The following is a 25769-nucleotide window of genomic DNA, read 5'->3' as shown; positions in this document are numbered from 1 at the left end:
CCTATAATTATAAATATTCCATATGGTTGCTCTCAAAAACTTGTATCTGAAAAATTCCAGTTTTAATAATATTATATTATATATTATTATTTATTTATATATATAAATAAATAATAATAAAAGTCTACATAAAAAGATTTAATTGGAAGATTTGTAAAGTATTTCTATTAGTTTAATTATGACAAAAGTTTCCAGATTCTGTCAGATTAAAATGAATGAATTAAAAAAAGCACAACTACATTACCATTACATACAAGATACGTACAATGTTTTAATTAGCTCCACCCCCCACTATAATTCAGTAATTTCCAATTGGCACCCACTTTCTAGGTTTCCCCATCACACCCATATTTACTAGACCTTTGATTGGTTTATGATTGTCCAGTTTAACTTTAATTTGAATAATAAACAGCATTAATATCTACTGAATAACTTTATCCAGTGCAGTTCTGTCTGAAAACATGCTAGTGAGTTGACTGAGGCTTGCACTTAATTGAAAATCATGTTTTTTATTTTTACCTGGACATGATATGGTTTAAAACTTAAAAGCTTTTAACAGAAAAATACAATCTCAGAATAAAGTAGTATTTTCCCCACATCTAGAATGATGTCATGACATAAATATTGAATTTTTATTATTTATGTATTAAGAAGAAGAACTATAGACATATCTGTATTATAGTAGCAGTATTATCGCATTATTTTCTATAGTATTACAATAACAGCATTTTATTATTATTTTCTGCATTTTATGTAATAATTATTACTCAGAGTACCAATATAAAATTATATTGTTGCTGTCCAAAAAACATTTATCTCCAAAATACAGCAACAGAAGACAAATGAAACCTTCTTAACTTTCTGTTAAAGTCAATGTAAAAAAAAAAAGTTTATTTCATGTAATTATGTAATTTTGGAGAATTTCTATTGGTCCATTCATCAAGTACTTCAGTAGAAGCCTTACAGCATTATACTCTAAAGTACAGCTGCATTCCTAGAGAACCATAATAATCTATATAACAGAAACAGCCTTATAGAATTATAACTACTGTGTAGTTGCACTAAAATAGTTGTTTGTGTTAAAATTGCAGTAGAATAGAATTTTAGCATTATTTAGTATTACAGTAGCAGCACTATTATGTGTAGTATTTAGTTTGTATAGCAAAAGCAGCAGTATAGAATTCTACTCACAAATATAATCATATGGCAGCAGCAATAACAGCACTATAGAAGTATATTCTATATTCTATTATATTTTTATAGTACAGTGATGGTACTATAGAATTATGATCTGTGTTAGAGAAGCTGAACTACAGACTCATACTCTGTAGAGTTATTTTATGTATTACTGCAACAACAGTACTGATTTTTTTTCTAGTACAGCAGAAGCACTACAGCAGTATTTTAATCATATTCTTTATTAGAGTGGCAGTAGTATAGAATTTGAGTCTGTATCACAAAAGCAGCACTAAAGAGAAATACAGTAACAGAATTATATATTATATTATTGAATTATACTCTTTAGAGGATTTGTACTACTATAGAATTATAGTAGGAAATTTCTTATATTCTATAGCAGCAGTATAGAAATGTAGTTTGCAATTTTGAATAATACCTTTAAATAATCTGTTTTCTTAGTTAAATTTTCAAAGTAATGATCAAGTAATGTTTTATCTGAACTGCTCTTTCTTTTAATCAGTGTGTTCAGTGTCAGTAAGTTGCTTCTCATTTCAGAAATCTGTTTTTTTCTTCCGTTTTTTTTGCTAACCATGCGTGACAAAACCAGATACCCCCTCACCTACCTAACAAAGGTGTGTGAGTGCGTCGTCTGTGCGCTTGCGTGTGCTGCATGCATGTACAGTCAGGTTCAACCCAGTTCTGTTTTTTTTTTTTTTGTACCTTGTGCTATCTGCGCAAATGCATGGGCGTGGGTGATTCCGAGTGCGCCTACGTAATGATGTCACATCTACCTCAAGACTGAAGGGTAGGCGCGCGACTGAGCTCATTTGGACCTTGCCTGTGTGTGTGTGTGGGCGAGTGGCTTATTCTCACTGGTGTGGCTGGGCGGGTAGTGTGGGTAGCGCCGAGGCCAGACAGGGACAGGAGGGGGAGGGCTGTTCATTTGAGACACAACACCATCAACTGTAAAAAAAAAAAAGGCAAAAGCACTGCAAAGAGCAAAGAAGCTGCTAAGATGGAAAATCCACCCCAGGCTTCTGTGGTGCAAAATTACTGAAGGCTGTTGCACATTCGCCACTTAATTTTGCGCTACTTAACTGTGTAATTGCCTATTGCATTACAGCAGTGTACTTTTTCAGCGTGACGTCACGAGAGGAGACAGTAAACCCCGGCTCATGACGAGGCTGAAAGTGAGTAACCATGCAAATTAGGGGGAAAACGGCGACTCCCATACGCTTGACGTTGCTCAAGAGTTGGAAATAATCTTCAACCCAAACAGTCTAACATGGTTAGCAGTGACTGGAACCCTGTAGAGTCCTGCTAGGGACGAGCGTAATCATGCTTCAAATAAATGAGTGAATAAAAGGGGGGAAGAGGGGGAGGGGGGGATTCCACCAATTTTACAATTACATAATTCAATTGCTGTGATGTAAACAAAAGCATTCAGAGTGGTTTGATGGGAAATGCTGCATTGTAGGGAAACTTAACAGCCTGGATTTCTCTACAGTGTTGGCGACAGTTCGCAAAGTCTATAATGCAAATATTGATTAAAAAAAAAAAAAAAACAGATAATACAGTGTACTTGTGTTGACCAAAAATGTATATCACAGTATTTTTGTTTCAAGATTCTGTTTCAAGATTTTACTACTGAAGCCGTATCCAAAGTTGTAGGCAGTTTAATTCCATACTCAGGACTGTTTCTATTTTCCAAGTAATTCCCTGTAAATCCATTCCTCTCTTTATGAGTGAATAACTGCTGTTTGCTATTGTTTTTCTATTTTACTCGGCTAAAAACACTCATACAGTGAGGAACAGCAGCAGGAGCTCCCCAGATAAAGTCCTGTGCTAATTTTTCTCCAGGCAGAAGTGTTTGATTCCGCAGAGCTGAGCTACCATCACTCCAGTGCGTTAGTTTGTTATGCTAAATGGGCGAATCTATTTGGAACGTTTTTTTTCTGCATAATTCAGTACATTGTTTATGACACCACTACAAGATCTAGTCACGTTTATGAGCCATACAACTCACAAAACCAATGTGTCTGTCTGGACTAGCTTTTACAGATGACTCTGGATTGGTTAGATTTTTTTTAGATCTGCTTTACTCAGAACAATCTCACACAGCTAGGGGGAAGAAGCAGAACAACAGCAGGCCGACAGTGAACATTTTTCTGGGACTGTAGGGAAATTTGTAAGAAAGCCAACCAAGGGTTGCATAGTTCGCCTTTAGCTCTTAGGCTAAAGTACTTAGTTAGCAATAATGCTAACTTACTGCTGTATTATTATTATTATCACAAAGTTAGAATATACTGGATATGTCATACTAGTTACTTAATGTCAAATGAAGATTATTGTCTCATTCACAGGCCTATTTATTACAGTATAAGAGGTTAAATACTGTGCTTGTGAAGAATGTGAAAGTGCATTTATATTTACTGGCATAACCTTTAAAAGTTCCTCATTGCTTTGCATCGCATTAAGTCAGTTATCATTTCAACATATCATGTTTCTTTAAAAAGACGGACCTAATTATGGTCAAGTGGTTCAAAACCACCAACTTTCCCAGCTGGTCCTGATCCAGGGTCTAATGGTTCAGTTTTGAAACAAGGCCAAAGGCCAAAGCAAAAAAATAAAATAAAATGGACGCCCATCCCAAGCCTACACTGCTGTGGAGGGGAAGGATGGAAGTTTCTCAAAGATCTGAAGCTCGGATGGCGTCCAAACGTGTCATCCGGGAGCAATGAACGGACAGCTGCCACCAGCACAAAGGCCTGTTCATCAGCACACCGTCACTGTATACAGTACAGAGCTGTGAGCACAGAACTGATAACACCCTGAAACGCCGTCCTCCTTATCCAGGAGCGCACATGGGCGGGGCCAGCGGGGCTTTAAGGTGTGATTATAGGAATGTTAAAGTTCCCACTTTGCTCCATACGCACAAAGCCTAACCTTTCCTCCACATTATGACACGCGATCCTAAGGGTACCACCCCACCCCCTCCGATCCTCGCGAACCCCTCCCACGCAGTTCAGCATGCTGACAGGCAGCTATGCAAACAAAAGCCACACTGCCCCACCCAACGTCAATCCTGCCTCCTACTACAAGCTCCCTGCCTGCTGCTGTGAGGGGTTAGCAGCGTGGGGGGTGAGCACTGTACCTCACTGCACATTACCTTACATTAGCAAACGCTGGAGCTGCCTTTAGAAGATCTTCCTTATTTACAAAGCAGCAGAGGTCAATCGCTTCTAAACACAGTTATTTCCAGCTCTCAAATCATCATCCCCTTCCTTCCTCAGAAACATTCACTCAAGAGTCACTGAAGGGTCTGATTCATTCCGAGGGATTGCTGCTGCTGCTGCTGCTGGGATTTCCAGTCAAGTTCCCCAATCCAAGATCAGCACTCGCACTGAACGGAGCCTCCCTGATATAAAGCCACAGCTAACACGTAGCACAGACGTGGCAGTTTATACACTCACCTCTGTCTTAATCCTCTTCGGCGAGGGTTCGTCTCTGTCTCCACATCGGGATCTGCACAAAAAAACCACAAAGCAGAGAAAAACAACAGCGTTACCTCAGTTAACACAGCAATAAACCCAATGACCCCTAGACGTACCATTCTCACACATGTTATGAGAGATCTTCTAAAGAAGTAGTAAACTCTGTGAGCATTAGTTTATTCAGAAACTTAGATAGAAAACATAGATAAAACTGTGCCATTTTATAATAATGTCTCTAATAACTGTGTAAATACTAAGATTGTATGGTCTTAAAATAATTTCATGATATTTTTAATGGTATTTTCACGATAATGATACTCTGGTGATTCGACAAAACACTGAATAATTTTTTTTTTGAGAATATACTACTGCAACAAAAACAAAACTGAATTTTATTATTGCATACTATGATGAGATATTAAAAAATATAAGAATGTTATCAGATTTGTAATAGAAGTCAATGATCCAAAATGTCATTATACTAATACTAACACACTCCAAATATCTCCATATATCTATGATTAAAGTAAAATAAATGATGCTGGACAGATATAATTTATCTCTAGTAGGCCTGTCACGATAATATTTTTTGAGGCCGATATATCGTCCCAGAAATGATTGTGCTACACGATATTTTTTAGCATTTTAAGACCATAAAATGCCACTGGCATAAGGATAACAGAACAGCATAAAAAAGCAATCATACCATTTTGAAGACCCCAAAATTGAAATGAATCATATTTTAGGAATGATATCCTTATTTCTTAACCTACTCCAATTTTTGAAGCATTGGTCAGTTTTTGAAGCAGGATTGGCTAAAACACTGTTCACTGTTATATATGTGAACAAACATACAAGTAAACACAACAAACGATATCACGATTATCAAATATTATTGATGTCATGTTCATTTATTGCACGATAAATCGATAATATAATTATTGTGACAGGCCTATTCTCTAGTAGATATTTAATGAGAAATAAGAACAGTGTGAAATTCTCTTTTGCTAAAAATAGGGTTGGGTGATATGACGCGATATTTCAGGGTATAATATTGTTCACAATATTAGTGCTATTTTTTTAAATATATATATTATTCTATATATAAACATGTAAATACTGTTTACTTTTAAGAATATGGCAGTCTATATAATCCATATATGACAACATATATTGAATTCAGTGTTTTTGTCATGTCACACAAACCAACACATTTACATATATCTAGCTATTTCTGCCCACAGCAGATCCGCTCAGCCTTGACTGATTTTTACAATGAGTTGTAATGCAGGCCAGCCAATCGTGACATTTACAGTAGGTGTTCTACATTTACAGTAATGATCTGTTTTTCAATCACAAGGCATGAAGTGAAGCTGTCAAATAGTGAATGTGAACATGAGTTATATATGACACAAACTTTATAAGTGGATTTCAGGGAGGTGGGGGAAAATAATGCAGGATTCAGGCCCATTATAAGGCTAATAATGCATTCAGCACAGCTGTTAGACACAGATGAGCTGCTCTGTTAATATCAGAGCACAGTGTTAGTTCAGTTCTCATGTGTGATTGCTGACGCTGACTCACAAACCAAAAGAACCAAGACGTTTCAGGAATGCCCTATCAAAATATTTCCTCATGCACGATCTGATTTAGGTCATAAGTGTGTCCTCCTCCTCCTCCCGGAGCGGCTCTGACGCCACCGAAAGGCGCGAGTGAACTTCTGAAACCTGGAGACAAGACATTATGCAACACCAAAGTGGAATTTTCCGTCCTCTGGTATGCCAGCTGTGCGGCGCAGGAAGCACCTGGACACGCAATTCTCAGATTATCTATCTAACAAGTGGATTCAGTACACTACCCACACACAAACACACACAAACACACACACACACACACACACACATATAGCCTACAACTAATACACACCAAAGTACACAAGCATGTGTGCACAGACAGGAGGCCTCTCTCTGCTTCTGGCTTTAAATATCCTGCTGTTCTTAAAACTTCTTAACACAGAACTAACTAGTGTACTAGTGTAAAGTGCTGAACGGGGCAGATCTGGTGTTAACTCTGGTGAGTCATTAAAGCAATTGTACCTGAACCCAAGGCTAGGCATAGTATACCTCCCAGAATTGTGCAATTGCAGAGGGCTTGTAATTTGATTCAAAGGATGCAGGAAGTTTGACAAGAAGGAGAGAAAACTAAGTAAGACATAAAGAGGAGGGAAGAGAGGAAAGTAGATTCAACTAGATAATGGTAATTTTAAGTTAGATAAGAACATTCATAGTGTCACGTAACGCCTGTTGCACACCAAGCTTGTCGACACACAATTATGATACCTCTGTGTGCCACAACGTGCTATGCTATGTAGCATTTGAACTATATTACATTACATTACATTACATTACATTACATTACATTTGGCAGGCGCTTTTGTCCAAAGCGACTTACAATAGTGAAGTAAAAAAGTAATAGAAGTTAAAGGTAAAACATTTTAGACAGGGCTTAAAGGAGGTCGAAGGGAAATAATGGGATAGAGAAGTGCAGGAGGGGAAGAAGGAAATGAGGTTAGAAGTAGTTAGTGTGTTAGAGGTGTTAGGAGAGTAAGTGCTCTTTGAAGAGCTCTGTCTTCAGGAGTTTATTAAAGATAGTGAGAGATTCTCCTGATCTGGTAGTAGAAGGTAGTTAGTTAGAGGTGTTAGGAGAGTAAGTGCTCTTTGAAGAGCTCTGTCTTCGAAGTTTATTAAAGATAGTGAGAGATTCTCCTGATCTGGTAGTAGAAGGTAGTTAGTTAGAGGTGTTAGGAGAGTAAGTGCTCTTTGAAGAGCTCTGTCTTCGAAGTTTATTAAAGATAGTGAGAGATTCTCCTGATCTGGTAGTAGAAGGTAGTTAGTTAGAGGTGTTAGGAGAGTAAGTGCTCTTTGAAGAGCTCTGTCTTCAGGAGTTTATTAAAGATAGCGAGAGATTCTCCTGATCTGGTAGTAGAAGGTAGTTTGTTCCACCACTATATTACTATATTACTAAATTAAATTAAAAACATACTGAGAGCTCAGAATCTCAGCAACAGTAGATCACATGTGCGTAGAATTTAGTTAAAAATGCTAAGGCTAAATTAGCTCTGTACAGCTCAGTATTTTTCAACAGAAAAACTGTAAAGTAAAAAAAAAAGGCTGTGAGGACATATGCACCAAAACAGTCGAAATAAATTTTTATGTAATTGTATGTACACTTTTCCAATCTGTGTTTATTCCTTATAGTTAAACAGGCTGTTTTGTACTGTGCCTTTAAGAATGATATACAGCTCTGGAAAAAAATAAGAGACCACCTAAATATGATGAGTTACTTTAATTTTACCAAATCGAAAATGGATGGATGGTCACAAGCTTTCAAACCAAGCTGAACTGCTTCTTGACTTTTTGCACCAGTAGTATAAGGCATAAAGTTATCCAAAAGCAGTGTGTAAGACTGGTGGAGGAGAACATGATGCCAAGATGCATGAAAACTGTGATTATAACCAGAGTTATTGTACCAAATATTGATTTCTGTACTCTTAAAACTTTATGAATATGAATCATCTAAATAAGCATTTTCTTGCAAATATATGCATTTGTTTTTGTGAAATGATAAAGTAAACACTCTATGTGCTCCAATTCCATTTGAGGAGCATATTAGGAGTGAACGGTAGATTTTGAAACTTTGCCAGCGCTTCTGCAAGTTCAGACCAAGCCTTTAATGTATGGGTATCATAGGAAAATTATCGTAGGCTGAATATGGGAGGGGAGAGAACTCTGGGCTTTTAAGAGCTAGTAGGCATAAAGTTCTGGTTATGAAGGCCGTACTAAAAGAGGGTGGTGGTGGAGGTGGTGTGAAATGTACCTTCAAAGTCCCCTGATCAGCCATAACATTAGCATTAGCTCACCACTGTCAGGTGCTGTAAAATAGTAATTATCTTCATATACAGTGGCTTCTATAAAGAGCTGGGATATATTGACACCATGAAGGTGGTCAAGGACCTGCTGCTAATGTCTCGGTGCCCAGTACCACAGTACACCTTCAGAGGTCTAGTGTAGTCTCAATGTGTTTTGTTTAGAGCTGTTTGGTGGTCCAGGGCAGGAGGTGGTGCTAATATTATGGCTGCTTCTTCTGAATTTCTCAAACTTCTCGCAAACCTCTCAAAGATACAGTATTTCCATTTCCAACCTCCACTAAAAAATACAAGTCATTTCTTATCCATTGATGCCTAAAAAAATAGCAAAGCATGTTACAGATCCTCAATGAAGATTAGCTAGAACTGCATCAGAGATCTGTGTCTTGATAATCTGATGACATGATTGTGCATGCTTTAACCCTGGATTGACACAGGACAAATCCCCATTCTTTACCTCTACGGATCATAGCCCAGATTTCCACACCCAGCGTTGCCTCAGTGCAAAAGCCTCTACTGCATTAAACACTGGCTGTATTCACTTCACCATGCTCTTCACGCTACACTGCTTTATAAAAACCTGTAGGGAAGCTGGAGGAAGCCCTTACTTGCTGGTTCTGTAGGTGTATTTGTAGGTGACCTCTCTAGAGACCTGCCGAGCCAGTCCAAACAACTCATCTCTGCGTGTCAGCAACGCCACCTCCTTCATACACAGCTGGGCTGCAGCCTCGTTTACCGTCAGCTGTGGGGACAGATGTTAGAAACCATTAAGAATCAAGAACAAGGCAGAGAAGTTGTTAATCTAGTGTCTAGTGTTATCTAGTGTGATATACAGTACCAGTCAAAAAGTTGCAAACACCTTCAATTCCTTAAAATGTTCTACATTTAACATTAACAAAAACATTAAGAATGATTTAGTTCTAAAAAAATACTTTAAGAAATCAAAGTCGGAACATTTCAAGAACTTTGAAAGTATCCTTGAGTGCGAAGATCATTAAAAACATTATGATGAAACTGGCACTCATCAGGACCACCAGGAAAGGAAGACCAAGAGTTTGCTCTGCTGCACAGGTTAACTTCATCAGAGTTACCAGCCTCAGAAACCACAAGGTAACAGCCCCAAAACGATAAGAGAACCTAAATGCTTCACAAAGAATTTTTGCTTGTTTAACACTTTTAAGTTACTACACAATTCCTTACGTGTTCCTACATAGTCTGGATGACTTCATTATTCAAATAATTTTGGAGCATTTGTATTGGCCTGATTCACATTATGTAAAACAGAAAAACATCACAAAATTTGTGAAAGGTTAATACGTTTTTGCCCCCTTAAATTACCCTTAAAACTGCAGGACTAGGCCATACTGACACAACATTTTTGCATATACCATTCATTACAATGAAACTTGCGTCATAATGGACAGCAAGTCTAACTTCAAGCATGCTCTCTTAGAGCTCTGGCAGGTAATGGCAAGCTGCATGACCAGGATTCAAAGCAGAAATCTTCTGATCGTAGTGGCAGGACTTTAGACCACTGGACCACTCAGTGGCCCCAGTTGGCACTTTATTATTTTTTTTATTTTGGTATCAACATATGGCAAAAAACATAAATGATCTAAACTAGTTTAATAGTTTAACGCGTTATTTATCTAACCTCATGCAGCGTGAGGTGTTTCCCGTCTTTTCTCTTGGAGTCGAATCGTCCGTAGATGGCGCTGTACTTGCGGATCTCCTCCTCCCGGTGAGGGTCCTCTTCGCTCAGGTCGAAGATGTGGCTGATCATCTTGGCCAGCTTCTTGTTGCCCTTCAGCTGCTCTTTGACCTCGGCCAGGTCGCTCTTGGGCAGCGCCTGAGCCATCCTCTCCACACACTCCGTCACTGACTGCACAGCGGCTGTGTCCAGTGCCTCCAGGCCGTCGCGGGGGGACGAGGGGGAGCCTAGATCGGCGGGGGACAGGCTGTGTTCGCTCTCTGTACCGTGACCGGCCCAAAATCGTGGCTCGTTCCCGCTCTGGAGGGGTGAAGCTGTGGCTGAGGAGCTGCCGTTACCTGCCTCGCCCTTTCCGGGGTCTACGAGGGCTGCTGCCACACACTTGGGCACCTTTAATCAGAGAGAAAATCTTGATTTATTTATCTTTCATCAACATTATTGTAATTCAAGTTTTAATAAGACAAATAAAAGTTATAAATTAGTCAAAATATATAAAATGAATAAAAGCTTGTTTAAAAATGGTCAAAATTCAAGCTTTTAAATGGTGGCTAGTGTTGGTGCTAGCTAAGCAATGACTAAGCAATAGCTAAACAATGTTTAGATACATCAGCCCACAGACGCAGCCTTGTGCTGATCAACATCACCCTAGAAGTGATGAGGGGAAAGAGCACCATCTATCTACCCACCCAGAGAGAGCAAGGCCAATTGTGCTCTCTCGGGTCTCCGGCAGCTAGTGGCAAGCTGCATGACTGGGATTCAAATCAGCGATCTCCCAATTATAGAGGCAGCGGTTAGACCCCTGGACTATATTATTTTTTCATTTTGGACAAATTAACTGTGTCCATTTTAACAAAACTGCACTAAACTGAAGAACCCATATTTAACATGACCAACCCATCTATAATAAACAGCTTGTTTTGTTACTGAGGCTTTTATGTAAATGACCTTTAACCTAACTGGGTGTCCTATATCGAGCCTTGATCAAGAAGTCTTCTAGGCTTCTGCACTCCTTATAACTTCAACTGGAATGGGCGGGGCTAAACTGCTGTGGGCTAAATTGTCAGATATTCACTATACGTACATCTAAATGTTTGTGGACACCCCTTCTACTAAATGCATACGACTACTGCAATTTGCATCAAATGCTGAAATAGATGTGCAAATGCACACACACAGCTTACTGAATCTGGTCCCTGTAGAGACATATAGCCATAGAATAATAGAACAGGATGCTCTGAAGCAGATAAACATGAACCTATTGGTGCCATGCTCTATAATGATCCATTCAACATTTCTGGGATGAACTGCAATCAAATGAACAAGTGTCCCAATACGTTTAATAGTGAACAAGACACACAAACAGTTCACCTTAACGTGTGTTTCTCCGCGGGCTCCGTTGCCGGGCAGCAGCGTGGGCGAGCCCTCGGGCAGTTTGTAGACGGGGATGCTGCAGACGGGCAGTGAGGTCAGGGGCTGATTGAAGAGGGCGGGGTTTGTGACCCAGTCGCGCAGTGCTTTCTGAAGGCGCCGGACGTGCAGAGGTTTGCTGGCCATGCCCACCAGCGCCATGATCTCCAGGAACTCGTCCTCGCCGGCCTCGCACAGCTGCTGCACGTCGTCGCCGCCCTGCTGGATGAAGGCGTCGTAGTAGCACAGCAGGTTGGCCCTCTGCAGGATGCGGTAGAGCTGCAACTCCCCAAGGGTTCTGGGTAAAGTCGCCGCCATACCTGAGGGAGGAGAGAGGACAAGATAAAGAGGATGTTTAGTGGTTAGACCAGATACTCGATGGACGTGTGACCCTTGGGCAAGGTACCAAACTAACAACTGCCAAAAGTCATGGGATAGCACTATGTAAAGCCCTAGTTGCTTAGGTGGTCCTGGGGTAATTTTCTCTTTTATGGGGGTCCTCATTCCCGCCAGGAAATACCATGAATGTGTTTTCTTAGATGTCCTCTGAGAAAATTAAAGGTTGAATTATCTACTGTTTCACTGAACTCCGTGGTCCTCCTGTAGTTTTAGTCCTTAGTCCTAAGTTTTTTCCTCACATTTAATAAAATAGCTATTTGGATAGGCCAAGTTGATCATGAAGTGTTACCTCAGGGGACAGCTTGGGAATGACCATACCTGTATAGGTTGTGAGGTGTTATCTTGTGAGGGAAACTGAACCCTGGCCATCATGCTCCTGGTAAAATAATGTGAATTTTTAGAATTGTATCGAGGCCTGGATAGAGTGTACCAAGAATACATTATAAGAGGCACTGTGGACACAATAGACAGTGAAGCGACTGGTAGTGATCGTGACTGGCTGCATCTGGCTAGAACTTTCCATGCAGAAGTCATGGAACACAATACTAGTCCCATGTTATTTAACTTCAAAGCAGATTAAAGTAGTCCAGAAATGGAAGAGAAGAGAAACAATCACAATTTTCCAAAAAAGCAATAGCTTTTTGTTGATAATTGCTATTGACAAATGATATATTACGCTTAGTTAAACAAGTGCCAATGCAATCAGTAAAACTCTTTAGTTCTCTTTCAAAAGCCATGCCCTATGTTATTATTCTAACTGTACCTGTTCTAGTCTCCATTCTTATTCCTGGAGATCGGACTTTGGATCCAACCCTACTCCACCCCACCTGATCCAACTAATTACCACCTTCAGAAGTCCTTGATTGGCTTCTTTAGCTTGAGCAGGGTGTGTTAGCACTGGTAGATACTGTCGCTCTGCAGAAGCAGGGTTGGAGAACACTGCTTTGTGCAAAGCACTGCACTGTATACAGTGGAAAAGAATACATTCAAACTGTGAACAGCCTGTGGAAAGACTGTAACACTGATTTACACAGTAAAACAGACAAGCTTCTACAGGAGAACGGTGCCAGAGAACCAGCTTGGCAAAGTATTGGTTTCCAACCAAATGAACAGGGAAAACCATTGTCTTCTTAATGATTTTATCATTTTAAAAAAGCTAGACCAGCTGGTAAATATATGGTAATTATATTTCCAACAAAGAAAACATAAGCTGAGCAATGGCCCAGGAAGCTTAGATGATAATGATGATCAATTTAGACCAACTGTTGCCTTAGTACACAATAGGCCTTATATTGATTATGTGCTGGTATGCCAAATGTCATGGGACAGGAAATAGTAAATGAATTCAGAGGGCTTTGTGGGTTCAGCTTCTTTCTTGGTCTGTTATTATCATGTCCCATAAATTAAATGTGGAGGTGCGTTCTGCCAGATTCACTTTTCCAGCCATACACCACCAGTCACAATCTTTACCATGGTCCTATAATTCAACCTCACTCACAAGATAACACCTCACAAAGTATAGGGGTGTGGGAATTAAATATTAATTTACATGCTGCTATTCCATGAATTTTGGCATATCGGCATATACAATAGAACTACTATAAATATTCTACTATATATAATATGTATATATCATCAGTGTAAAATAGAACTATATAGATCCCTATAAATCAACAGACATATACAAATTGGCAACATATTTATTTGCAATAAAAAATCATTGGCAGCGTATCAAGTAAAAAACACTGTGTGATTTTTTTTGTAACAAATGCATTTTGCTGTAGTAAGGTCCCCCTGTCTATATTTATATATATATATATATATATATATATATATATATATATATATATATATATATATATATATATATGCAGAGGTTTTGGAATTATAGTGACCAGAATTTGTGTTTGATAATGTTCTGTGCTGCAAATGGTATTTCCTGACTAATAAAGTATTCTTGAAATTATTTTCATTCATTTTTTTATTCAGTGTTTTGCCATATTGGCAAGAATATCGCTATCGTGATATTATTTTAGGGCCATATCGCCCTCCTCTTGATGTGATGCTGATCATCCAATATCCTGATCTCACTAAGTTTGCTCTTGTCACTGAACGCAATCAAATCTTCACAGCAATGCTCCAAAATCTGGTAACTAGCATTGCTTAAACATTTACTCCAAGAAAAGCAGGGTAGACTCTTTTTAAATACCATTGATCGCATAAGAAACAATGAGTGAGCAGGTGTTGCAATACTGTTGTCCATTCACGAAAGCATGCATATAGGAGAGAGGAAAGTTTTCTAGATTTTTAGATCATTTTGGTTGTAAAGTAACAAAAGAAATTCAATTTTACATATTTCTTTCACATCAAAGGGACTGACAACAGTAAGTTAGCTTGCTAATTAAGGCAGAAATAGGTAAAAATTTCAACAACAAAAAAGTCAGTATTAGGATACTGTTCGCTTTAGCCAATTTCTGAAGTTTGAACTACACACACACACACACACACACACTGAAAAGCCATGCTAACCCCCTGCCACTATGCTACCAAGCCTCTACACTACCTATTGCAACGAACCATGGATTTCCCACCACAACTTTACTACAATACGGCCAAAGTAGCACAGTACTCAGCGAACAGGGCACAGCTTCAGACAGGACCCTGGGCGCGGCAGCGGGGGATGGCAGAAATATGTGGCTGTATCTGCGAGAGGCGACTATAAGAGCGTGCCTGTGAAGCTCCTGGGCCGTCGGGAGAGTCACATACCACACTCCACCTCTGCAGCAGGCGTAGGTGGACTGGCCCTAACGCAGCAGCACAGGCCGCGTTTGTTCCCGCTCGCCGGGATCCAGCTCCCACCCCTGTCCCCGGATCCCCAGCTGAGACGCTCCAGCGCGGCCCAGTCAGCGGCCAGCACAGCCGAGGGGGGCGCGAATGGAGAATGGAGGTGCGTGGGAGTGGAACGATAGGTGTTCAGACTGAGAGGGCATGGCATCCAATTTCAGCTCTAGTCACCCACTTACTTCATGAAAAGGATTTAGAGCAGCACTGGTCCTTCTTTCTTTTGTTCTGCTGGTGCTATTTTGATGCGTTTTTTTTTTTTTTGTTTTTTTTGCTTTGTCCGTAAAAAGGGGTGACACAATAAATTTATGTTCTGGTTCGATATGATCTGAGGACAAGATTTAGTTCAAGTATTTTTTTATGCACATGTTTTTTTTTTCTTTTTTTTAAAAAAAACAACAAACTAGCTTTTTGAAGATAGAGCTTTCATTTGGAACAGTGCATTAGTTAAAGAGTTATAAACAGTAATATAATATTATGTAATATTGCCCACATTTTTGAATATCATGCCTGATATTAGACCCTGACCTATTGCGCTTTATTACCCACCCCAATTGATGATCACATCAGGGTTCTACTTTTTTTTACAGTTTTTAGCAAAAGAAAAATTAACACTGTTCTCATTTCCCATTATATATTATCTATTAGAGGCAGATTATATCTGCCCAGTATCATTTATTTTACTTTAATCCTGGATATATGGAGATATTTGGAGTGACATGACACATATCATGAAATTCTGGATCATTGGCTTCTGTTACAAATCTGATAAAATTCTTGTATTTTTTAATGTCTCACTTAAGGGTGTGCAGTATTATATTTTATGTAATAAAAAAACATTTTTTTATTTTATATAGTGTATTTTTAAAATAGTTTTTCAAAAAGTGTTTTGTCATATCGCCAAGAGTATCATTATCGTGAAAATATCATGAAATATCGTGATATTATTTTAGGGCCATATCGCCCACCCCTACTGTGAGTTTACTGCACCGCAAAGCACGTATACAATTAAATACTTCTCAGTAGGTTTGGGTCTGCATTGGACAACGTTTGGGTCCGGACCGGGACCGCCTATTAGTGACCCCTGTTCTAGACACTTACATATGAATATTAGAAATATGGTATGTTGTGAAACCAAAAGAACCGCCTGAAGTACCTTTATTTTTAAGACTGCCTGGTGGAAAATTAAATATATATGTGTCAAAGAATTAATGACCTTTTGAAATTGTTTCCCCTCAGCCAAGAAGAACCCTTCAGAACCTTTACTTCTTCACTCCTTTGTATGTATTACATCCATGCAACAGGAAAGCACTCAAATGTCCAGGATGTGGGCACTTGAGAAGAGGTTGATAATCAGTAGCTGTAGGTACTATGAACTTTCCCCTTCCATAATCAAATGTAACCCCCACAACCAGCATATAAACTAATATTACGCCAGTTGACACTGAACTACGCAGCAACCACACAACTCCAGCCTCAGCGACGGCTCATCTGGTGGTGAATCTTTATCGACACTTTAACCTTAGGTGTTAGATAAATGAATGAGTCACGCTGCGTAGAGGTGTCAGTGCGGCAGCGTCTCAGAAGGCCTTGAAGAAAGAGTATCTGGTATCATGAAAGCTGACTGGGTTTTCCACTGGAAAGTGGAGAGATAAGTGAAACAACTACCACTGGTTTAGAGTTCAACATGTTTTGGAAATAAAAAAACTGTCACTAGGGGCTAAAGCCGAGTCTCTGTGCCACTCTCCTGTGGTATCAGTATTGTTTAGACTAACGGCCTTGTGTCTTTCTCCATTTCTCCTATTGCTACTTAATTACATGAGAAAAGCCATGACAACAGAGTAAAGTAGAATAAATGGGAAAGTATGTGCAGTAAAGTCTACTATGATGAAGCAGAGAGCAATGTAGGACTTTTATAAGACTTCACTGCCCACTGTGTCCCAATATCCAATGACTCAAAGACTCAAAGGTCTACCACAGAAAAAAGCAAATTCCAGAGGGATCTGTTGTCCACTTTGTCTCTTTTTTCCCTAAAGATAAGCTAACACAACAACACAACACCAAGGTTAATGGGATGTATAACGGTTTCATAAGTAATTCTTTATTATAAGCAACTGTTAATCTCTGCTTTAATGGCACGAGATGCAAATACATCGTTAATTTAATCGTTAATTTATATCAGTAGTGCCAGAGACAGAACAGTTTACATTCAACTCGCTCTGGGTCTCTAAAAGTGCTCAAACACAACATATTACATATTTACTCAATAAATATCAGAACTTTCCACTTTTAAACAACATCTGGACATTTAAATGGCTTTTAAATATCATGTTCAGCTTCTATACTATTCAGAGATAGAGGCCATGACAGAAATGGAAAAAATAATCATCAGATTAGTCGATTGCCAAAATAATCATTATTTGCAGCTCTAATACAAACACAGAACAAACCATACTGTACACACTGACATGCCAAAAGCCATACACTCTGCCAGTCACAAAGCCCTGTCCACTGTGGGTTGCATTGCCTTCTATGATGTCGTCTCATTGCACATGTAACACTCTGGATTTTTTGTTCCTTTATTATTCCATTTGTGAAGGCCAGCAGATTTCAACATTGATAGTGTATAATATTGTGCATTATCTGTTGGCTAGTTTGAGAACTCTCCTTCTGATAAACGTATTCATGTATGCTATGTTAAAGTGCCCTCTTTGTTAACACAGATGTGTAAAGGCACGCAAACAAATACAGCTTGTCTAGACCTTGTAAAACAGTATTGGCAATGGAATAGGACTGTCTGTAGCAGTTAAACATGAACATGTTGGCACAATGCCTAATACCAGGTGTGGGCTAGAGTAGACTGTGTTGCGTTCCAAATAGCTCTGACAGGTCACCTTTTCCTTCTCCCAGTTTGTCAGTACGGATAAATAGCTGACTGATCTTTTCTTCTGTTGAACAAATATACTGTATCTAATGTTTATCTACAGCAAAAAATGTATAAAATGTCCTGTATAAAATTTGGAACAAGACGTTTTGTCTCATGTAGAAGTGTATTTTTTTGTTACTACCTTATGGGATGAAGAAATACCGAGATATTAGTTTTGATCCATATCACCCAGCCCCAGACCAGAGGTCATAAAGAATAGAGGTCTAGAGGTCCAGTTTTTAAGATGAGTAACACTAACACTAAAATGCTCCAAATATCTTTATGGCAGTAGAGAGATTTACTCCAAAAAAAGGTAGGATAAACTGTTGAATAAGAAAGTGTCCCAATACTTACTTACTGTCCACATATTGTTTCTACTAGGGGTGGGAATCTTTTACTATCTCACGATTCGATTCGATTCCGATTTTGGGGGCCACGATTCGATTCAAAATCGATTTTTGATTCAAAACGATTTGATTTATAAAAATTTATTGAAAACTTATTGAAAAAAAAGCCTCCAAAATATACACTGGTCCTGGAGAAGGTAATGTGTTACAAAAACAATAAAATGTGCAGGAATGTGGGTCCTCAGTGACAGAGGAATCACTGGGATATCACAATGACGTTAATGAACAATAAATAAATAATAAATAACACTGCTTTATTATAAGGCTACTAGCGGTGGTGTGTAGGTGACGCTGCTGGGCTGATGTGATGATAGCAGTGGAGCGCTAAAGTTCAGGAGCAGCTGCTGATTAACTAGTTAATTTTAGGCCGTTGTATTTCTTCAGAAAGGGGGCAGGAGGTGGAGAAATTAATTCATATTGTCCATTCCTTAATTCCTCTGTGATGGGGAGCTGAAATTAGCTCTGATTAGCTTATTGTTATTTTTCCGTTCCGCCTTAAATGCTGCAGCCCGCTGCCACCTGTAGCGTTATTTAAGGTGGAACTGGAAAGTTAGCTAGTTAGCTAGCTAACAGAAACTGAAACTAACTACTAGCGATCTTTTTTATGCTTGTTATGAAGCATTCTGCCATAAAACATTAAAACTACACGTTAATCTAAGGTAATATAGTGCTTGTTCTGCCATCTTACCGGTGATTCTCATACACCTACGCTCTGTGTGGGTCTGACGGTAAGTTCAAACTGCAGCGGCCACGGTCGCTTTGGGCAGTGGGAGGCGGAGCGAAAAACGCTTCGTGCCGCTGCAGTGTGAACTTACCGTGAGGGGTAGGGCCAAGGGAAGAAATGGGATTGGACCTTAGAATCGATTTTGGGATATTTTAAATCGATTCTGAATCGTAGTAAATGAGAATCAAGATTCTTATGTGAATCGATTTTTTGGCACACCTCTAGTTTCTACTATTTTACATATCGTCGCTGTCCAATGAAAAACAAGTATCTCCAAAACAGCAACTTAACAGGAGAGAGATAAAAACCTTCTTAACTTTTAATTGAAGTCAATGTAAAAACAACAGTTTATTTCAGGTCATTTTAAAGAACTTCTATTGGTCCATACATCAAGAAAATGTAACACATTTTAAGAGACAATTAGTTAGTTGAAGTAATGTAGTAATCTAAAGGAGGTACTTGTTTTTCATTGGACAGCGACGATATACATTATTGTGCAAATGTTTTAGGCACTTGTGGGAATTTCAGTAAAGAAAAAGCTTCTTATCTGTGAAGTAAGTGTTTATTAGCTCAGTAAAACACATTACAGGATTACAATAAATACAAACAGCAATTTTACAAAAAGCAGAGCTTTAACAGCCCTGTTTTCCTTAAAACATCTCCATTATTAATTTTATTTCTCATCATATTAATCAACAGCTGGTTTGGTAATTTTAGTAAATGTGGTAAATCAGGTGAGCTGCTGATGGAACTGAACATATATATACACATGCTGGCTGAGGAGCATCCAGAAGAAATCTGGAATCTCTACACTTTGTTCTACAGCTTTAGGCTCACAGGATATAACACTTATTAATACTTAGTTAAAAATGAGATTTCCTTGTTGTGTTTTACTGTATGTATGTTTATTTGCATCTGTTCAAATGTGGTGCTTTTTTCAGGTAAAAACACTTATTGCTGATATAAATGGATTAGTGTAATTTGCTTTGGTGCCTAAAACGTTTGCACAGTACTCTACCTCTCTGGATATTCTGGATTTCCTTTTCTATGAAACTGCACACACACACACAGCAGGACACACAGAGCTCTGAGTGTGCAGCAGCAAGCGTATGTAAGTCCAATAAGAAAGCCCTGGTAGAGCGCGGAACTCCTGCCTCTCTAATGGAGCACGGAGGCCGAGGCCCTGAGAGCAGGGGGGCTTGTTGAAACCCATTCAGCACAAGCATGGATGGCACTTCAACCACTGAGCTCTCCTGCGCTCTCTCTCTCCCTCCATCTCTCTCTCTCCCTCCATCTCTGCTCTCTCGCTTTCCTACAGTGCGCTGGGCTCCGTGTGGATCAGATATGAGGCCGGGGCTTCACATCGGCCACTGAAAGCACTCTCAGCACGCACTCATACTGTCCAACAGCACTCTCTCATCTGCACCAGTGAATAATGCACTCGCTGAAAGGAGTGCCACACTGCCACTGAGAGACAACACCAAGGGGGGGGGGGGCTTCACCTGAAATTGATGCAACCTGGTTAGAAGCACAGGGGCATGCGGGTCATACAGGATGTCTGTTTCCCATATGAGAGATAAGAGGATGGCTACTACAAAGGCCCCTGGAGAAAGGGTCATTATCACTAATAATATTAAAAAGCACCACTAATCATTTTCTTACAGCAGAAAATGCAATAGAGCATGTCTGGTAGCATCACAGCTCTAATCCTGCTGAGACCAGCTGATAGCACTGCGGATAAACACTCCAAACCTTCCAAACTAGGTTTGCGACTAAACTGCTCCAACCCTGAGGATGAACCACTCTAAACAGTCTAAACCAGGCTACCGTCTCTACTAGCATCCAGGCGCTAAAAGTATCAAGTAAGGCTGTTAGCATCACAGCTAACATGTCCCAACCTTGCCGAAGTCAAGCGCTGTTAGCACTGCTGATAAACGCTCCAAACCTTCCAAGCTCGGCTGGTGTTGTGGCTCCAACCCAGCCAAAGACATCTGTAAGTTTTGTGACTAAACTGCTCCAACCCTGAGGAAGATTGCTGCTTTGTCCAAGTTGGCTGTTAGCATCATGACTCTAATTCAGCCAAGGCCAGCTGTTATTATTGCAGGTTAAATCACTCTTAACTGTCTGAACCCGGCTACTGGGTCTTTTAGCATCGAGGCTCTAATAATGCCAAAGAAGGCTGTTAGCATCACAGCCTGCCACACCTGAATGTTAGCATAATTACTAACCCCTTGCCAAAATTGGATTCTGTGTCTATTAGCATTACAGATGTAACTGTTCCAAGGTCACAACTAACCTGCTCCAACTCTGCCGGGTCTGGATGCCGTGTCTGTTAGCATTGTGGCTTCAATAATGCAGAGTCTGGCTGTTAGCATCAGGGCTAACACGTCCCAACACTGTTGAGGCTGGCTGTTGGCAAACCTGCTTTAACCATGCTGAGATTGGCTGCTAGCATCAGAGCTATCCTGCTCCAGATTTTCAAACTTGTGTACAGCGTATTAATTCAAAATTTTCTGTTAGATACTCGAAGTTTGGAGAAATATTTTGATTGTTTTCACCTGAACATTTTGTCCTGCACTCTGCCATCTTGCATGTGCAGGGAATTGTGGGTGGTCACTGTCTTGTCCTTTGGGGAGTTCCTAAGTTTCCACAGGGTGGGACTAACAAGCACATGCGTAGCCAGACCAGCTATAAACACAAGAGCAGAGAGGGGTGTTCAGGGGGTGTGTCTCAGCTCAGGATGTCTTTACTTCACTATGATGTTCGCTGCAATACTGTATATGTTTAAAATGTCTTGCAACTTTTTAATAACAGTAATACATACAGCTCTGGAAAAAATAAGAGACCACGTAAGAGACGTTTCTGAATCAGTTTCTCTGATTTTGCTATTTATAGGTTTATGTTTGAGTAAAAGGAACATAGTTGTTTTATTCTATAAACTACAAACAACAATTCTCTCAACTTCCAAATTAAAAAATAGTCATTTAGAGCATTTATTTGCAGAAAATGAGTAATGGCTGAAACAACAAAGCTTTCAGACCAGGAATAATGCAAAGAAAAGAAGTTCATATTCATACAGTTTTAAGAGTTCAGAAATCAATACTTGGTGGAATAACCCTGGTTTTTAATAACAGTTTTCATGCATCTTGTCATGTTCTCCTGCACCAGTCTTACACACTGCTTTTGGATAACTTTATGCCACTTCTGGTGCGAAAATTCAAACAGTTCAGCTTGGTTTTCAATTTAGTAAAATCAAGGAAAAACATCATCATTAAGTGGTCTCTTATTTTTTTTCCCAGAGCTGTACACTAATAATAATACAATCTATAACATAATTAGACAATCTACTCAGTATTTTCCAGTAATAGGTCCCTGTGGTACACCAGCATCAGTCATATGTCCAATTAATTAAATGGCTTCAATGCCGTCCCTTTTGCCAGGTTCATTAGCACTTGCTGTGTTTATCACTGTGTCATCCATCCTAACTGAAATAAAAACAGCAATTTTATTACACTAGACAAACCACACATTTAAACCATGACTCAGGCTTTAAATACATGTCACATGACCAGACTCACACCTGTGGATGGAAAAACACACTAATATATCATACACAAGCATTAAAATATCAAAATATCAGTAAGTATAAAGATTAACATGTATTTTAAAGCCTACAGGTCACTAAAGAGAGTAATGGAACCTCTTTATGGAAAAAGGAGGTCTACCATTCAAACAGACAGAGCTCACACATGTCTGATATCGTTTCTCTACCATTCAATCAAATCACATGACAAACAACTCACTCACAAACAAGTCACAAATTTCCCATTACATCACCCATCAACACTGTTCACTGTTCACAACTTCACAAGACAATACAAAGGAAGACCACCTTGCCTGCCCCTCCACTGAACACATGCTGATGGGAATTTTTATTATTCATGCCTGACACAAACAGCAACACACATCTGACTTATGATTATTATAATGAGGATAGTGATGAGGATAGTGACGATTGTGGCGATCATGGTGAGGATGATGATGATGATATCAGGTCTCACTTATCTTTTGGTGTGAATGAATGGGGACTGCCTCACTAATAGGTCACATGTTGTCCAACATGAAACTTTAGACCAACTCGATTCAAACACCACCATAATTATTGTTGTGGTAATAATATTAATAATAAGATTAAAAGTAATGATAGGTGGGTGATTTATCACTTTAAGGCAAATAAACACATTTATTTCAATATACTTCAATATATACCGCCTTAATATAAAATATGAGTACCTACAAAAATAATCTACCTCATTTATAATAATAACAATAAGAAGAAGAAAGAAAGAAGAAGAAGAATTCACATTATCATCATTATCTAATGCAAACATTCAGATGCCCATTCACAGGTTCTGTTATGTCACAGACATAAACATATCTCAAAGCAGCCTAAGATAAGGAACACTGCACATGTGCATATTCATAAAAATGTGCTTTGGACGTTACGTAATACTTCTGTAGTTACTCATCACACAACACATCACAACAGTTGTCATTATCATTACCATCACTATTGTCATTATGAACAATAATAACAGCAGCAGCAGCAGCGGTAAAATAACAACAACAACAACTACAGATATTCAATGATAATAATCATAACATGAAGAAACTAAATGAATGATATTTTAGCACGTGTTTTTACACTCCCAGATTCTTTGGGACCCTAAACCTCACACAGACCCTCATTCTCCACACACAGACCCAAACTGTCCACAGCCCCTTACTTTCCACACACAGACCCAAACTGTCCACAGCCCCTTACTCTCCACACACAGACCCTAACTGTCCACAGCCCATTATTCTCTACACACAGACCTGTCCAAAGACCCTCAATGTCCACACACTCAGCCCTCAAGTGCCTAAAGCCCCTCACTCTCCACACACAGCCCCTAACTGTCCACAGCCCTTTACTCTCCACACACAGACCATCACTCTCCACACATAGCCCCTCAATCTCCACACACAGCCACTAACTGCCCAAAGCCCCTCACTCTCCACAAAAAGCACCTCACTCTCTATTCACAGACCTGTCCACAGCCCCTCAATCTCCACACACAGCCCCTCAATCTCCACACACAGCCCCTCACTGCCCAAAGCCCCTCAGTCTCCACACGCAGCCCTGTCCGCAGCATCCCACTATCTACATATAGCAGCTCACTCTCCACACATAGCCCCAAACTTTCCCCACACAGCACTGCCCAAAGACCCTCAGTCTCCATAAATTTCCATACACAGCCCCTAACTGCCCAAAGCCACTAACTCTCTCCACACACAGCCCCTAACTCTCCACACACAGCCCCTAACTCTCCACACACACAGCCCTCACTCTCCACACACAGCCCCTAAATGTCAAAAGCCCCTCAGCCCTTCAATCTCCACACACAGCCCCTCACTTTCCACACACAGACCTTAACTCTCCACACACAGACCCTAACTCTCCACACACAGACCCTAAATGTCAAAAGCCCCTCAGCCCTTCAATCTCCACACACAGCCCCTCACTTTCCACACAGACCTTAACTCTCCACACACAGACCCTAACTCTCCACACACAGACCCTAAATGTCGAAAGCCCCTCAGCCCTTCACACTCCACACACAGCCCCTCACTCTCCACACACAGACCCTAACTCTCCACACAGAGACCCTAAATGTCAAAAGCCCCTCAGCCCTTCACACTCCACACACAGCCCCTAACTCTCCACACACAGACCCTAACTCTCCACACACACAGCCCTCACTCTCCACACACAGCCCCTAAATGTCAAAAGCCCCTCAGCCCTTCAATCTCCACACACAGCCCCTCACTTTCCACACACAGACCTTAACTCTCCACACACAGACCCTAACTCTCCACACACAGACCCTAAATGTCGAAAGCCCCTCAGCCCTTCACACTCCACACACAGACCTTAACTCTCCACACACAGACCTTAACTCTCCACACAGAGACCCTAAATGTCAAAAGCCCCTCAGCCCTTCACACTCCACACACAGCCCCTCACTCTCCACACACAGCCCCTAACTCTCTACACACAGCCGCTAACTGACCAAAGCCCCTCACACTCCACACACAGACCCTCACTCTCCACACACTTCTATTACCCACAGGACCCCCTTGCATTACGCACAGGACCCCCCATAACTGCTGCAAAACAAACACACACATTTACCTTTGGCTTCTTTGTCTCTTGCCAGCGCCGTGGTGGTGTGTGTGTGTTCGTCTCTGTCGCTTCTGTTTCTTTTCTCCCACCAAAAGTTGCGCGTGATTACGCGAGGCTTCACCTCCACGTGCAGTCCGTGCGGGTCTCGGGGAGGGGAGGGCAGGTTGGTGGGGTGGAGGGGGGGTTATCCTCGAGCCGGTGTCCTCACGCTTCCCTGTCTTCTTGCCGCGCGCACCCAAAACTCACTCAGCGGATCCGCGCGCGTAGCAGCAACAGCTCTGTCTGAGCGAGTCTCTGTTGCGCGCGCGTTTCCTCCTCCCTCTCACCCCTCCTTCACTCCCTCCCTGCATACTTACCCCTCCCCTCTGCACCCCCTCCCCTCCCCCCTCCAGCGCGCTCTCCCTCCCACGCGCCCTCGTGACGCACATACTGGCGTGGGCGGCCTGAGGTGTGTGGGAGGCAGAGAGAGAGAGAGAGAGAGAGAGAGAGAGTAATGCTGCTACTGCTGCTGCTGCACAGACTAGAACACA

At 40.4% G+C, this 25769-nt stretch overlaps 1 protein-coding gene across 3 annotated transcripts in view; it reads right to left on the bottom strand.

Moving 5' to 3' along the window:
- nab1b (NGFI-A binding protein 1b (EGR1 binding protein 1)) overlaps positions 1-25561 on the bottom strand; it is a 46451-nt gene extending 20890 nt beyond the window's left edge. For 2 of the 3 annotated variants that reach the window (XM_049484908.1, XM_049484909.1), the window contains exons 1-5: positions 25249-25561; positions 11678-12036; positions 10253-10699; positions 9207-9340; positions 4653-4704 (exon numbers count right to left, since the gene is read on the bottom strand). In XM_049484908.1, coding sequence (XP_049340865.1) covers positions 4653-4704; positions 9207-9340; positions 10253-10699; positions 11678-12034 — 990 coding nt within the window. In that variant the 5' untranslated portion in view covers positions 12035-12036; positions 25249-25561. The remainder of the gene's footprint in view (positions 1-4652; positions 4705-9206; positions 9341-10252; positions 10700-11677; positions 12037-25248) is intronic. The other variant, XM_007253234.4, reaches the window with a different exon arrangement.
- Between the last annotated feature and the right edge of the window lie 208 nt (positions 25562-25769).

Source organism: Astyanax mexicanus, chromosome 11, assembly GCF_023375975.1.
Source record: "Astyanax mexicanus isolate ESR-SI-001 chromosome 11, AstMex3_surface, whole genome shotgun sequence".
Classification (NCBI taxonomy): Eukaryota; Metazoa; Chordata; class Actinopteri; order Characiformes; family Acestrorhamphidae; genus Astyanax; species Astyanax mexicanus.
Note: the sequence above shows the minus strand (reverse complement) of the source record. Positions and strands in the feature narration are given on the sequence as shown.